Here is a 14,817-nt window from a genome sequence, read left to right on the forward strand (position 1 = left end):
AAAATCAGAAGCTTTTTAGTTTTTTCTTCTAGTTGAAGGCAAAAGCGAATAAACGACGTCGTTTTTATGCAACAATTTCTCTCCGAGAATTTTCCATGGCGGAGAACGAACCCGCGAAGCCTTTGTTACCATACCTTCAACGCGCCGATGAATTACAGAAACACGAACCTCTCGTTTCTTATTACTGTAAGATCAATCCTTATGTTTGATTATAGTTTCTTGAATTCTCAATCCAAAATAACCTAATAATATTTATTATATTTTTTGTGAATTTAGGTCGATTATATGCGATGGAAAGAGGATTGAGGATTCCACAAAGTGATCGCACCAAAACTACTAATGCTCTTCTTGTTTCTCTCATGAAACAGCTTGAAAAGGTTCTTAATTTAATTAATCTAATTTTGTTTAACTATGCTAATTTTCTTTAATTCTTCCTAATCAAAATTAATTAAAATCACCGTGGATTTGTCACGTTACACTACACGCCGTAACTTCGTAGAAGCTACACTTTATAGCTTTTGAAAACTTACAGTGGCTCGTTGTGATTCTGACAAAATGACTGATACCAAACATGCACTCAGGTTTCTGGCTATCAAAATATTGTGGTGCGTAGTTAGTAAGTCAAAGATGTTGAATGAAAATTGAATTCATTGGATGTTTGATCTTCTTATTTAAGATCGAAGTACTCTGATACCATGCAGTCAAAATTTCGTATAGTTAGTTTAGTCAGTCCATCTAAACGCTTAGATAGAGGTCGAATGACTCACATCATGCATTGACAAATCAATAGATAGGAATCTCTATTTTAAGTTAGGTGAATCTGGTTAGATCGCTGACTAAAGTGACCGCTGACTGCAGTGTGGAAATGCACACATTCATGCAGTCACTGAGTCAACTTTTGAATGAAGATCGAACAACTCATTTTAAGAAAAGTAAAACACGTTAAAAAAATGGAAACTTGAATTTGAGCTGTTTGATTTTCATCCGCCGGCTCAATGCACTGACTTGACTGCAAAGAGTTTGAATCCTTCAATTTACTATTATTTACAGTGAATGCGTCATTTTTTAGCTGTAGTGAATATGCCTCATGCTTGAATTTTGATGATGATAATGTGAAATTTTACATGACAACCTGTTTTTGTCTTTATCACTTGAAAACAATTTCAGTGGCTGACATAATTTGATTGGTTATGTTTGTTAGTTTTTTTATTTAACTGTATCCTCAATATGTTTATAAAATTATCTTTGTATTATCGTTTATAGGATAAAAAGGGACTCAAGTTGGGGCCTGAAGATAATTTATATCTTGAGGGATTTGCTTTGAATGTGTTTGGGAAAGCAGACAAGCAAGATCGTGCTGGAAGAGCAGATGTGTATGTTAAACCGCTTCTTTTTTAATGCAGATATACTATCATTATATTCTTATAATACTCATGTTCCTTTGTTATGCCTATAACTGTGTTGTTAAATAGCAGCTATAGCGGCGCTATATCGCTAAATCGTAGTGGAATTTAGACAAACCGCTATTCTTCTGTGACACGCTATTTAGTACAAAATGTTGTCAAATAGTGGGTATAGTGGTGCTATAGCCCTATTGCCTTGCGGAATTTTAAAAATCCGCTATCCCAGATTGATACCACTTCTATCACATAACTTTCTTGAATATTAATTATTTCTTTCATGTGTGATAGTTTTTAAGATGTATTTCTGACCTTTTGCAGGAATACAGCAAAAACATTTTACGCTGCTAGCATCTTTTTTGAGATTCTTAATCAATTTGGTGAACTTCAGCCTGATGTATGTACTTCAATGCATTGAATTATTTTTAACAATGTCTCAATTGCATTTGCACAGTTGCTAGTCTGTCTTATATGGCAACAACTTGGGGCAATAATATACCTTTGTGTAATTGTATTTTTAATACTTCTGAGTTTATTTTCCAGCTGGAGCAGAAACAGAAATATGCAGTATGGAAAGCAGCTGATATAAGAAAGGCTTTGAAAGAAGGAAGGAAGCCTGTGGCTGGCCCACCTGCTGGTGACGAGGACCTGTCCGTTCTGTCGAGCTCTCCTAGTAATATATATGTATGATTCAAAACTCAACTCGGTCTGTTAGTGCATATAAATAAATAGATATATTAATAAATTATAAACAATTAAAATTCAACTGTTTATTCCTGCAGGATATTGGGACTACTGAAACTTCTGCTTCTGGTGCTGGGTCAGAATCCGATTCAACACATGGTTATCATAACCCTGTCAACTACCAGAATCTGCCAAGCATTCCTCCTGCACCTAAATTCAACGACACTCTTAATGATCAAAATTCTGCAAACATTCCACCATCTTTGCAGTTTCATGATAGGGTAAATGATAATAAGCATTCTTCCATTGTTTCTCCATCATCTCACTCTTATACACCTGGAGTTTATCCTTCCCAAGACTACCATCCTCCTCCATCTTCCCAGGATTATCATCACCCACCACCTTCCCAAGAATACCATCCTCCTCCACCTTCCCAAGATTACCATCCTCCGCCACCTTCCCAGGATTATCCTCCTCCACCTTCCCAGGATTACCATCCTCCTCCACCTTCTCAAGATTATCAACCCCCTCCACCTTCCCAAGATTACCATCAGCCTCCACCTGCAAGATCAGACAGTTCTTATTCCGAGCCCTACAACCACCAACAATACTCACCAGATCAGTCACAGAATTTAGGTCCCAATTACCCTTCTCACGAAACTCCCCCTCCTTACTCTCTTCCCCATTTTCAATCTTATCCAAGTTTTACAGAAAGCAGCCTACCGTCGGTACCAGTAAACCACACTTATTATCAAGGGCCCGATGCTTCATATTCTTCCCAGTCAGCTCCTCTGACTACAAACCATTCATTAAATACCCAAAACAGTTCCAGCAGCAGAAATGGTACTGTCCCAGAACCCAAGCCAACAACTCCGACATACCAGTATGACAGTAGCTACCAGCCACCACCTGAAAGAATAGCAGAGGCACACAAAGCTGCAAGATTTGCCGTTGGGGCACTGGCATTCGATGATGTCTCAATTGCAGTAGACTACTTGAAGAAATCACTAGAGTTGCTAACAAACCCATCAGTTGGCCAGTAAGATTGTGTAAAAATTGGTACTGGTATACATGGTGTCCTGTTTTGTAATATATTATATTCCTTGTGCATGAAGCGTGAAGAAATTCAGTAAACATGACTTGAATGAAAATCATAAAATTTGTCTGGAGTGTCTAGTTGTCATTAATATAGAAGTCATTGAGATTGATGTCTTTGTCAAGGGGTTATGAGACATGAGATATCTGATTGATGAATTTCAGTTGTCTGTCTGGATCAATTTATTATTATTTTTAATTGGTCTTTTCTCTAAACTCAATTTAGGTCCACATACGTTCATTTTTTTACCCTTAAGGAATCTGAATCTCAGCATAAAACTTCTTTTTTAAGAAGCTCCATTCATAGATTAGTACAATTTGGTTTGGTATAAACTAGATTAGTACAGTTTATAACTGCATTTTACTACTTTAGTTAAGGCTGGTTGTATTTTTCACAACTGGACAGCCACATTTTTATTGACTGGAATTGTCATAATGAGAACGAAAGTGGAACAAACAGTTTTGGTAAGTTGAAACAAAGTTGTGCTTAAAGCTAGTTTGGATAAATTTTTCAACAGACACTTGCAGAAAAATAAAACTTAAAATGATTTTCCAAACGAGTCTTCTTTATAAATAATGTTCTTCATTTGTTGGAGTTAGCTTCTGCATTTTAACTTTTTCATAAATTATTTTATTATCTCTAACAGAAAGAAAAAAAAAAAATCTCTAACTGAACCATGAACACTTGTACATTTATAACAACCTATTATTAGAGAACCGTAGTCACCTATTTTGATTTTCATGATGTGTAAAACGTAGTAATTACCTTGCTTTAGGATCTTTTATGGAATTAAATAAATGCTTGCTTTTAAACAACTTCAACCAGGCAAATGACTAGATTATAGATTGTTAAACAACTTCATAATGGAAGTGATTAATGTTTGCACTATTTTGAGACAGCTTCCGCTCTAGGTGCGAGAAGATAACATATTTGATTTTTAATGCATTCGGATGGCTACGGGACCATTATTGAATTCAGCATTTTCAGTTTAACATTTTCGCTCCTTGAAATGGTTACAAACTGCTCTCCTTGGAAAGAAGGGGAAATGACTACAAGCTTTCCATCAGACTGAAAATCCATATAGGTTGGTGGGTTGATTCACAAACACCAAAATATAAAGAAAAATATGTCCATGGTTAGGTAATTTGGGCATGAAACAACTTTGAATTCTCAAAGAGTTTGCCACTCATTTTGAATTTTCAAAGAGAGTTTGCTACTCATTTCAGTTCCACAAAATTTGAATGATTGGCATCTACAGTTGTATTTATAAGATATCCAATTTATGTCAATAAATTGATAGATAAATCCGCATAATTGGTCTATAAATATTTTAAAAAAACATTGAAGTCCATTCTATAGTTTAGATTCTTTTTTTTTTCTTTTATATTCTCAGAAAAATCCAAAAAATTTTGCAGTAATTTTATTTGATTTATAGAATTTTTTTTTTGTGGTATTTTTATATTTTTATTTGACAAGTTTTTATCGTTTTTTACTTTGTTTTTTGGTTATTTTTAAAAGCAAAATTCAAAACCGCTGAAATGGGAGAAATAATGATTACTGATTATATATAAACCTATTTTGGATTATAAAATCCAAACACACTTCGCATGTTTTTGGATTTTATAAACCGAATTCCCATGAACATTTTTGTAAAAATTATAGGACGCATAAAAAGTAGATAGGGTGGTAAAAGTAATTTTTATCTGTCCATCCAGCCCAGCCCATCAGACACACTTTCTTTCCAAAACTCATCATCGCGTTTTCTTCTTCTTTCCCAACACGCACGCGCAGCACACAACCTTTCCACCACCGTCACCCACCGTCGTCTCTCCTCTCAGCCCGTAGCCACCTCTATTCCTCCCTTATCCCTTCCCACCCTAACTAACCTACGCTTTCTCTCTTTTCATATACTTGTTCCATTCCACCACTCTTTAGCAAAGCAATGGAGTTTCGGAACTTGCACAGAGCTATCACATTTTCTTGCAGTTGCATCAGTTAAACTTAAATGCACTGCCACAATCACCCACAGTTTGCGCATTGCAATCGGCCGTAACAACAGAGCACTATCAATGTCGAGCTCGAATAGCAGAGTTGTTGCTGTTAGAGATGAAGGTCAAGGTCTTACTTACAAGGACTCTGGAGTTGACATTGACGCTGATTCTCAGCTTGTTCGAAGAATTGCCAAGATGGCTCCCGGGATTGGTGGCTTCGGTGGTTTATTCCCCCCTTGTAACTCATTTTTCTTTTGAACTTGTTTCTAACGTAAGGGTATGTTTGAATCGGCTTATTTCAGTTTATCTATTCAGCTTATGATTTTGTCACGAGTTGACTAAGATAGCTTATAAAAACAGCTTATAGGTTGTATGAGACAAACTTGACTCTTTATATCTTGTATTATAGAAATAGCTTATCTATAAGCGCTTAATTAAGCTATTTGGATTATCAAGACCTCAAGCTGAGATTCATAGCTTTTGACTCTAGAATTGAATTTTAGTAAATTGAAGTCATTTTTTTTAGAATACTATTCCAACATACCCGAGTGGCCCACTGTAGAAATGTTTTATGCAATTCCAACCATGAAATTTAAAGATTCTTTTCTTTTAGACTTTCCTGACATTAAATTTCGGGATTAAAGGTACTTTTGGTCCCTAACATTTGGGCAAATCACCTCCCTGCCACATCATTTATTTTGTACAGTTAAATAACACGAAAGTCTAAAAGCAAAGAATCTTTAAATTAAAAGGTTGGAATCTCAAAAAAGAAAATTACAGAGGGGTAAACTGGATTTCGATCAAATGTCGGGGGGCAAAAATGTATTTAACCCTTGTTTGTTTAGTTCCTTTTAATTGGATATTAATTTGACTTGTTTTGCGCAGGTGATTCATATCTCGTTGCTGGTGCTGATGGTGTTGGGACGAAGGCGATGCTTGCTTTTGAAACTGGCATTCATGACACTATTGGGATTGATCTGGTAAACATTTTGGATATCTGATTTTTTATTTTTGAAGTGTTTCGGTTTTCTTAGGGTTTGAGTTTTGATTGTTTTTCTCTCTAGGTTGCGATGAGCGTCAATGACATTGTTACTTCAGGGGCAAAGCCTTTGTTTTTCCTAGATTACTTTGCTACTGACATTTTCTGTTGTTCAGGTTATAAAAGGAATTGTTGATGGTTGTAAGCAATCTGATTGTGCTCTTCTCGGAGGAGAGGTATTGAAATATTTTGTGGTTTATTCTTGCCAATTGGATTTGCTGTCATGTATTCTTGCCAATTCATAATATGATCAATTTAGGGTAGACAAAATGAAGTAACTAGAGCATTCATTCTTAAAATATCTCTATTTTTGAAAGAACTTATTGCTAGTATCTGATATTGAGGGGGCTTAGCATGAAGTATACGCAGGAAAGGTTGGAGGTATACTTATTGAGGTGTGATTTAGCTATTTGAGAAAACCACAGTAGAACAAAGGCTGCATTTGGATAAGCTCGAACCGGGTAGGGAAGAATTAAGAAATTTATTCAGTAAAAAAAAATTAACTATTATAGAAGACCTCAATCTAAATGGTTTTATTGGAATTTGGTTTGTCCATGCAATTATTCATTCAAGTCGTATTCCTACTTATTAGGATAAGACATGTTCAATTCCTTTTTTGGATAGGACATGTTCAAACCCCATTAGGTTATTGAAATCTTATATTGTTGTCAAATAAATTAAGCACATGTCTCTATTTAAATACATAACTTCATTTCTCACACGCGCGCAACTGCATGTTATTATAAATGTCGATGAAGATAGTGATTATTTATATTTCTCCTCTAATTAATTTTATACACCTTTCAGACTGCAGAGATGCCTGGTCTATACAAAGAAGGTGACATTCTTCATTATTTTATTTTTTAAACTCACTCCCATTTTGATCTTGAAGTCGTCTCTTGTCTTTTTGAAATAGGTGCCTGACATAGTCAGCAAAGGAGGGGAAAAGGGAATTGCCCATATAACTGGTGGCGGTTTCACAGACAATATTCCTCGAGTTTTTCCAGAAGGTTTTGGTGCTTCTATATGCAAAGACTCGTGGGAAATGCCTGCAGTTTTCAAATGGCTTCAGGAGGTAAATTCTTAAAATTTTGTTTTAAATTATTTATATCAATAATAATATACTTAAATTTGATCTTCAAATCTTTTGGAAACAAAAGTGCACAGTACTAATTACCTCTCACATTAGGCTGGGAAGATTGAAGATTCTGAGATGATGCGCACTTTTAATATGGGCATTGGGATAGTCCTTGTAGTTACTCCAGAGGCAGCTAATAGAATACTTGAAAACGGAAGTGATACAGATAAAGCCTACCGCATAGGTGAAGTTATTAGCGGAAAGGGTGTGACTTACTGTTAGTTTAGTTTGAGTGTAAGAGGTAGCTACTAGCTTGATACCTTTGGTGGGCATATGAACTTTCAAGTATTACTGTCATGTTCACTACCTATATATATTGCTAGGAATAGTACTTGCATTGCCTTCTAGAGTTCTAATTTATGAGAAATGAGTTTTAAATGATGGTGCATACTTTTTACCCTCAATATTAATACATTATATTCATATCTTTGGCATAAATGCATGTATAGAAAGATCCAACTGAAGGCATTCCATCAGATGTAGCAGACCTTCCCTCCTTAACTGAAGGAATTTTAGTACAATTTTTCCAGCACTGCTTAATGCAATTTGTGTTTTTTTCTTTATGTTTGTATGTTTTCGAGAAACTCAAGTCTAATGGCAGAACAAGATACTGACTTGGGGTTGGATATGATAAGGACATTGTCCTGAAGTTGAGAAAATAAGTCAAATATTAACAAATTAATTGTACTTTTCATGCATATCGATAATTGTATTATGTTCTAAAGACAAAGGTGTGGCTTCTTTGGATTTGAATGTGAGCAGGGTTGAGAGAACTGTACTATAATCTAAATTCTGCTCAATGGTGAAAATGCGTGTTTTCCACTCATGATAAAGCAAAACAACATCATCATTTAACAGAAACATATGTTAAAAAGGCAAAATACTGATTAAACAATGACAGGTAAAAAATTATAGTAACAAATAAATAGTAGCATTCTTAATTGAGAGGATGAATTTCAACAATGCATTAAGGTCTAGTCACAATAATTTGGCTCCAAGGTCAGTTACATTAATTAAGTATATTGTAGTGTAGTATATGTTGCCTATAAAAGGGCTGGCTAGATGGATTGTTTTCGTGTTGTATGAATTTTAGTGAGGTTGGTTTGTAGCTTTCCCCTGCTGCTAAGCATACATATGTTTGTGTTGAATCTTTGTCCCATTGATATCAAAATTAACAAAAAGGGGTGAAATTTCAATGTTGAATATTAATTAATAAATAATCACACATGTTCAATTAATAAAATTATCCCTCATTGATTGAATTTGACTATTTGAGAAATGATTACAACTAAGTTAATCACACACACCACACTTGTTCAACTAAAATTAATATAATAATTTGCCAAACAACAACGATTATTGGTGCATGCTGAGGGTATCCTCTTCATGCAAAATGGTGGAACTAAACGTCTCTAATTTATTCTAGCCATCTAATATTTATCAAAAGCACAAAGTCCATCTCTCCAACACAATGTTGTCTATGAGTGAGAATGCATGTCATTTTCTCTAATTTAGTTAAAGGGTGCTTTCTTTGGTCAATTGAGATATGGTATACGGACAACTTTCACAGCTCAATGGTGAAAAAGAACAGTTAAAGGCTCAACATAATTTGAGTGAAATTTCTCTCTTATCTTGTCTTCACTTCACTACAACATTGATTATGATGTTGTCTTCAACTTGGATCTTCATGAATCATGAATTCATCATGGTCACTATTATGGATATATTCCATAAACTCTTGCACGAATTTTACTGTTATCTTGATTTTAGGGACCGGTTTCTTAACCATTTAGATATTTATAAAATGAAAATTGAGGTTACACAAGCGCCTTTGTGTGCAATTAAATAAAGAAAGGGCAATGAGACTAAAACCAAATGATCTAACATCATAGTTTGTCAGGCACAAAAGGTATAACATAAGTTCAATTCCAATTTTCACAATATATGAACACAATAGTATTCTCTACTTAGAAAGCAAAAATTAGTTCAGAAACAAGGGAACACAAAACAAGTCAAAACGGACATTATGTGTAGAAAATAATTACAATCAGCCATATATATATATAATACACAAAAGAGGGAAAAACAAATGATATTGATCCTCCACAGCTGCAGCGGTAGAGGATTCAGATCCAAAAACAAGATGCTACAAATTGCGAACCTCTCTTTTCTCTTTCAAAATTAAACATGATAGAGTGAGAGGCAAGAGAAAAGTCTTTGCATTGTCGTCTTCAAGTGTCTTTTTTCTATGAAATGTATAAAATGGTCCAATTTCTAACGATTGTTTATATATTATAAATAGGCATATGGTATTAGAAATCAATGAACGATGGATCGAGACTTGTTCTCATTGACTAAAAGAAAGGGATGCGACTATGTGAAAGAACTGTAGTTTCTCTAGAAGCTCTTTGGCACGATTAGTGGCTCGGCGCTCCACTCTAAGGAAGAGCTCCTCACTAAGGTTATCACCAATGTGAGCATCAACAAGGACTCCACACACAGTCCTGCAGCTGTTGGCTAGAGCCCTACCTACTTCATTAGCATCATCTGGTTTGTTCAAAACAAGGGGACTTCCTCCTTTGAATACCTCAAGTTTGTTTATGACAAATGAACCATTTGCTTCAACTACCTCCTTGAAGTCTTGCATACTTGGTGCATAAACTGGAATGTTAAAATTGTCTCTTTTTGTAGAGCTAATTAGTCCCTGCATTTTACAATGTGATTCAATGATGAAAAAGGATACTATATGCTCTAATAGTTGGAAAATCTTGAAGGAAGCTATTGATCATCATTCTAAACACAAGTTGCAAACACATTACTGCTCATACTACTCAATTGCATATACACTAATCAAGGTTTTCACTTTTAATGCATAAATAAAAATTAGTTCCAACTTATTATTATATTGGAGAAATGCTAACATGTGCCCTTAAAGCAGGGCACATATTAGTATATCATCAAAAATAAAAACCATGTATGGAAAATTGTGTCAATTTATTTCTCAAAATGTTGAAAATTAATTTTTTTTAATAAATATATTTTATTTATGAAATTCGCCTTTATGCACATGTTAGAACAACCTTATTATATGACATGCGTCGAACTTTCATAATTTATCACATCTTATCATAAATATGATGTTAGAGACCGTTCAAATTCAAATCATTATTAGTTTAAACCACTAATTTTTCTTGATCTTTCTCTATAAATAAGCAATTAAGTTATATTTGACCGTAATTGTGTTCGCGACATCCTGTTAATGTTACGCAGCAGGAATATAAAGTGTACTTAAGAGTATCATTTGCGTAATTGCTTAAAGTTTAATGTGATGATCCCCAAGACCCTTTCGGACCCAAAATTCTGTGCTCAAGACATGGCAGATGACAATTCTTGCAAGTACACTTCATTGAGTACTGAAAGACATCCTATTTCTGCCAACATCCTATGATCTATGATGAATATGGTTGGCCAGAACAATATGAGGGTGGTTAATCAATGGCTGTTATGATTGTAAGTGATTGTGTTTTTTTATTGATATTTATCTCAATAGTGTCTATCTACAACTCCTTTTTGGTCTGCCAATTGTAAATAGAGGCTAAATATATGTGATTGTGAAGTGACTACTGTTCAAAAAACACAAAGCATGCATAAAAATGTTTCTAATTATTATTATACCTCTTGTACAAGGTCATCCCAAGCATCCTGAAAGTGGGTCCCAAAAAGAACTCCAGCACCACCTTGTTCTGTGGGGTCCACTGAAGTTCTGCCTAAGCAAACTAAGAACATGGACCCCTCTCTCTTCATTTCCACTGACCTTGCACTCAAGAAGCTTGCCAAATCTGTTTTGAACTGTCTCTTGTAGGCATTGGCTGTGCTCTCATTAGCACCATGAATAAACACCTTCCCTTTGTTGTATGCAATTGACTTCTTGTCCAACACTGATTCTGGTATCTGCAAAAGTATACAAAGTGAGAGTGAAAATTTATTTAAAATGAAGAGATAGCGAAATATTCGAAATAACACACTTAAAATGAGATGGATGAAACTAACAAAGTGAGTGTGTAGAATTTTTTATTGGAAACAATACAAGTTCAAAATAAAGTTGATAGACTTTTAATAATCATTGATATCTTGTGAAGGAATAAGTTGGGTCCATCATGTATGAAAACTCTTTTGGACCATAGTTATGCACTCTCAAAAAAGTTAGTGAAATTTCTGCATATAAATGTACTCCAAGCCAAGGTGTGCATGAAAGTTGAATAAGGAGTATGATCGCAATAAAAAATGATATATGCCGGCTGATATATATATATATATATATATAGAGAGAGAGAGAGAGAGACTATAAAGTCCAAGGTGCATGAAAGTTGGATAAGAATTTAAGAACACATTATGTGTTTACTATGCATGCATTGAAAACTACTGTTCAAACACGTTCTTGTTTCCATGATACATGGTCCTTTTTTCGACTGACCATGAATTTGTTGCATTAACTTTTTGACCACATATACATAAATTAGAACTTAGCATTCAAAGTAATAATGGTTTTACTATATTGTCCTTGAGATAAAACTTTCGTCCCTGTAATATTAGCGAATTTCGGTTTTAGTCCCTGTAAAAAAAAATTAGATTTTGTCCCTGTAATTTCATATTCTTCCACTTTTGGTCCTTCATTCCACCATGTAAGCAGAATCTGCATACATGGCACGTAAAATGAGGGACTAAAAATGGAGGAATCTGAAATTACAGGGACCAGAAGTGGGAGGAAGATGAAATTACAGTGACATAATTTATGTAGGTTCTGTTGACTTGATGAAAGGAGGGACCAAAAGTGGAAGAATCTGAAATTATAGGGACAAAATCTAAATCTTTTTTTTACAAGGACTAAAACCGGAATTCGCTAATATTACAGGGACGAAAAAAGGTATTTACCTAAAACAAATATATTATTTTGTGGTAGAATTGTTTTTTATGTAAATTTTGTAGTAGGAATTACAGAATCTTTGAATGCTGAATTATATTGATAGGTAGGTTCGGTGTGAATTAAAAGTCAAGGAGAAATCGCTTTAAAGGTGTTTAAAAATTTACGTAATCGTGATTCATCAAAAGTTTTCAGGGTTTTTTTTTTACTTAAAGACATTGTTTATACACGACACGATTAATCAAAAATTTATATTAAATAATATCATCTCAGATTTTCAATAAATTTTTTTTGATATTCTTTTTATTTAATATATTTTATTAATTATGTCTGGATATTAGTGATCTCCCTCAAGTTTATTTACACAATATTTGGTACCTTAAAGTTGGAATTCCAAGAGAAAGGTTACAAAAGATCACGGGCAAATGAATGATAAAACAACGGCATAGAATGATTCGAAATTATTGTATTATTTTGTAAAATAATTTAACCCCTCTAGCCTATAGGTTGCACAGAAAATTAAAGGAAAAAAAAAATCTTTTAATGAAATCTTAGGAACAAAATTAACGATATACACCATACTTCTTCTTTAGGTGCCAAATGAAAAACAATATGTAAATTATTGCACGTTTAAAATAATTGGTAGAAATTACATAAATAATATATGCAAGTATCAGATTTGAATTTCAAACACTTTATCTATTCACTTTAAAAAAGATGAATTTATAATCACGAAGCTACTTAACAAAAAAGCAAAATAATTTTCAAAGCAGTTTAAAATGCTTCTAAAAAAATACAAATACAAAGCAATTCAAAATTTAACGGGGGTCTTTTAAAAAAAAAAAAAATCTTAGAGAGTTCTATATTTAAGAAAGGGAAAAAATAAAATTATTATATATTGTCTTCTTCACAAAATTTATAGTGACAGATTCACAAAGAAATCTTATGTTTTTCTCTCAATTTTCATTGGTAATTAAATTTTCTTTAGTAAGTTATGAGATCAAATTACTTGAAAGTATTTAATGTTAGGGTATATCATCTAAACTTTTTAGTTCAACTAATGTCAAAAAATAATGATTTAGCCATCATTAAAAAACCTTAATAATAATAATAAGACAAATTAAGCTTACTTACCTTAGATAACCAATGCAAAGAAAACGCAGAGTGAAAAACATCAACAGACCTCGCCGGAAAAAGCCTCCGATAAAACGAACCGGGAACTCCGGCAACAAAGTAGGACCTTTGGTTATCAGCAGCTAAACACTCTTCCATGCTAACACCATTGGCAAGTGGAGGAAGGAGCTGAAAGAGAGTGTTGAAGTCATTGCTAGGAAGATCAGAGAAATAGGCTGAAAATTCAGGTGGGTTGCAACCTAAAGCCTCATAACGCTTATTGATGTGATTTATGATCACATTCACCACATTAATGGTGTTGCTTCCACATGAACACCCCAAATCAGCAACTACAAAAGCCTTGTCACCACCACCACCACCACCACCACCACCACCAAGCTTAACTTTATCTAGGGTTTCTCTCAAAAAGTGAATCATTGATTTGGCATGTATGGCCTGCATGTATGTTTAGCTTGAATTTTTAAGCAACATTTTCTGCTATATATCAATATAAAATTTGCAATATATATTAAGAAAGCTTAAATAAATACTTTGAGGGTAAGTATATACTATGTGAATGAATATCACTTAAATTAGTAAGAGGAAATTGGAGAGGGATTTCATTTTTCATGTGTCACATATTTTTGTCCCTAATTTTACCTTGTTTAATAGTGATATTAGATATTTATTAGAATTAGAAAAATAAGATTAGATATTAGTGTACCTGTGCTTGGGAATTGTTGGCATAGCTGGCCTCTCCTTTGCCTCCTTTCATGCTAAACAACTTCTCCAGCTCCAAATTGGACACAACAACATTTTCTTCCATAGGAGCCATATTTGTATTAATAATATTTAGGGAAGTGAGAATGAATGAAAGAATATATGAAAAAAGAGGGGTTTATATATGTATGTATAAGATAGGAAAACCAAGAGAGAAAGAGTTGATATATATAGGGGTGGGAGGACATTGGACAAGGCTACTTTTGTTTTTTTGTTAGAGGAAACATTACTTTAGGTTGGAAAAAGATAGACAGAAACCTTTTTGTTATACACCTCTCATGTACACCCCATATGTCAGGGATATTTAGTAATTTTACATCACATCATCATCCCTTTTTATATCTTTTTCAATATTTTTGCCACATGTCATAAATGTGTATGAGTGTAAAAGGGTGTATGCCACCTAAAGTGGTTCATGTACCATCACTCCTTTATGTTAGATTGAAAAACCGTGGCCACAAAATGGAGCGATATTATTGTGCAAGTTTGGTATTTGTTTACTCAGTTGGATTCTAGACACAAATGGCTAACAACGTATAATAATTGTTAAAAATTACTTAGTTAACTTTGCAATTAGAGAAATTGCAAGGAAACTCCAACAAAGTTAAAGGCACAGAAATTAGGCCTCATATACAACCAGAATGGCCCAAGGCTA

The 14,817-nt window shown here is 34.0% G+C and overlaps 2 protein-coding genes and 1 pseudogene across 2 annotated transcripts; 2 read left to right on the plus strand and 1 right to left on the minus strand.

Moving 5' to 3' along the window:
* Positions 1–3,379, plus strand: LOC11432014 (protein HOMOLOG OF MAMMALIAN LYST-INTERACTING PROTEIN 5). Its single transcript, XM_003617597.4, has 6 exons — positions 1–186; positions 277–377; positions 1,264–1,373; positions 1,722–1,797; positions 1,944–2,084; positions 2,183–3,379. The coding sequence occupies exons 1-6, from the start codon at positions 96–98 to the stop codon at positions 3,125–3,127; spliced, it is 1,464 nt and encodes a 487-aa protein (XP_003617645.1). The 5' UTR covers positions 1–95; the 3' UTR covers positions 3,128–3,379.
* A 235-nt stretch (positions 3,380–3,614) lies between these two features.
* On the plus strand, positions 3,615–7,771 carry LOC11432015 (phosphoribosylformylglycinamidine cyclo-ligase, chloroplastic/mitochondrial-like; annotated as a pseudogene).
* A 1,575-nt stretch (positions 7,772–9,346) lies between these two features.
* LOC11435469 (indole-3-acetate O-methyltransferase 1) lies at positions 9,347–14,418 on the minus strand. Its single transcript, XM_003617599.3, has 4 exons — positions 14,107–14,418; positions 13,404–13,838; positions 11,024–11,299; positions 9,347–10,052 (listed from the first exon to the last, which is right to left on the minus strand). The coding sequence occupies exons 1-4, from the start codon at positions 14,215–14,217 to the stop codon at positions 9,696–9,698; spliced, it is 1,179 nt and encodes a 392-aa protein (XP_003617647.1). The 5' UTR covers positions 14,218–14,418; the 3' UTR covers positions 9,347–9,695.
* Positions 14,419–14,817: the final 399 nt, after the last annotated feature.

The sequence above is a fragment of the Medicago truncatula genome, chromosome 5 (genome assembly GCF_003473485.1).
Source record: "Medicago truncatula cultivar Jemalong A17 chromosome 5, MtrunA17r5.0-ANR, whole genome shotgun sequence".
Lineage (NCBI taxonomy): Eukaryota > Viridiplantae > Streptophyta > Magnoliopsida > Fabales > Fabaceae > Medicago > Medicago truncatula.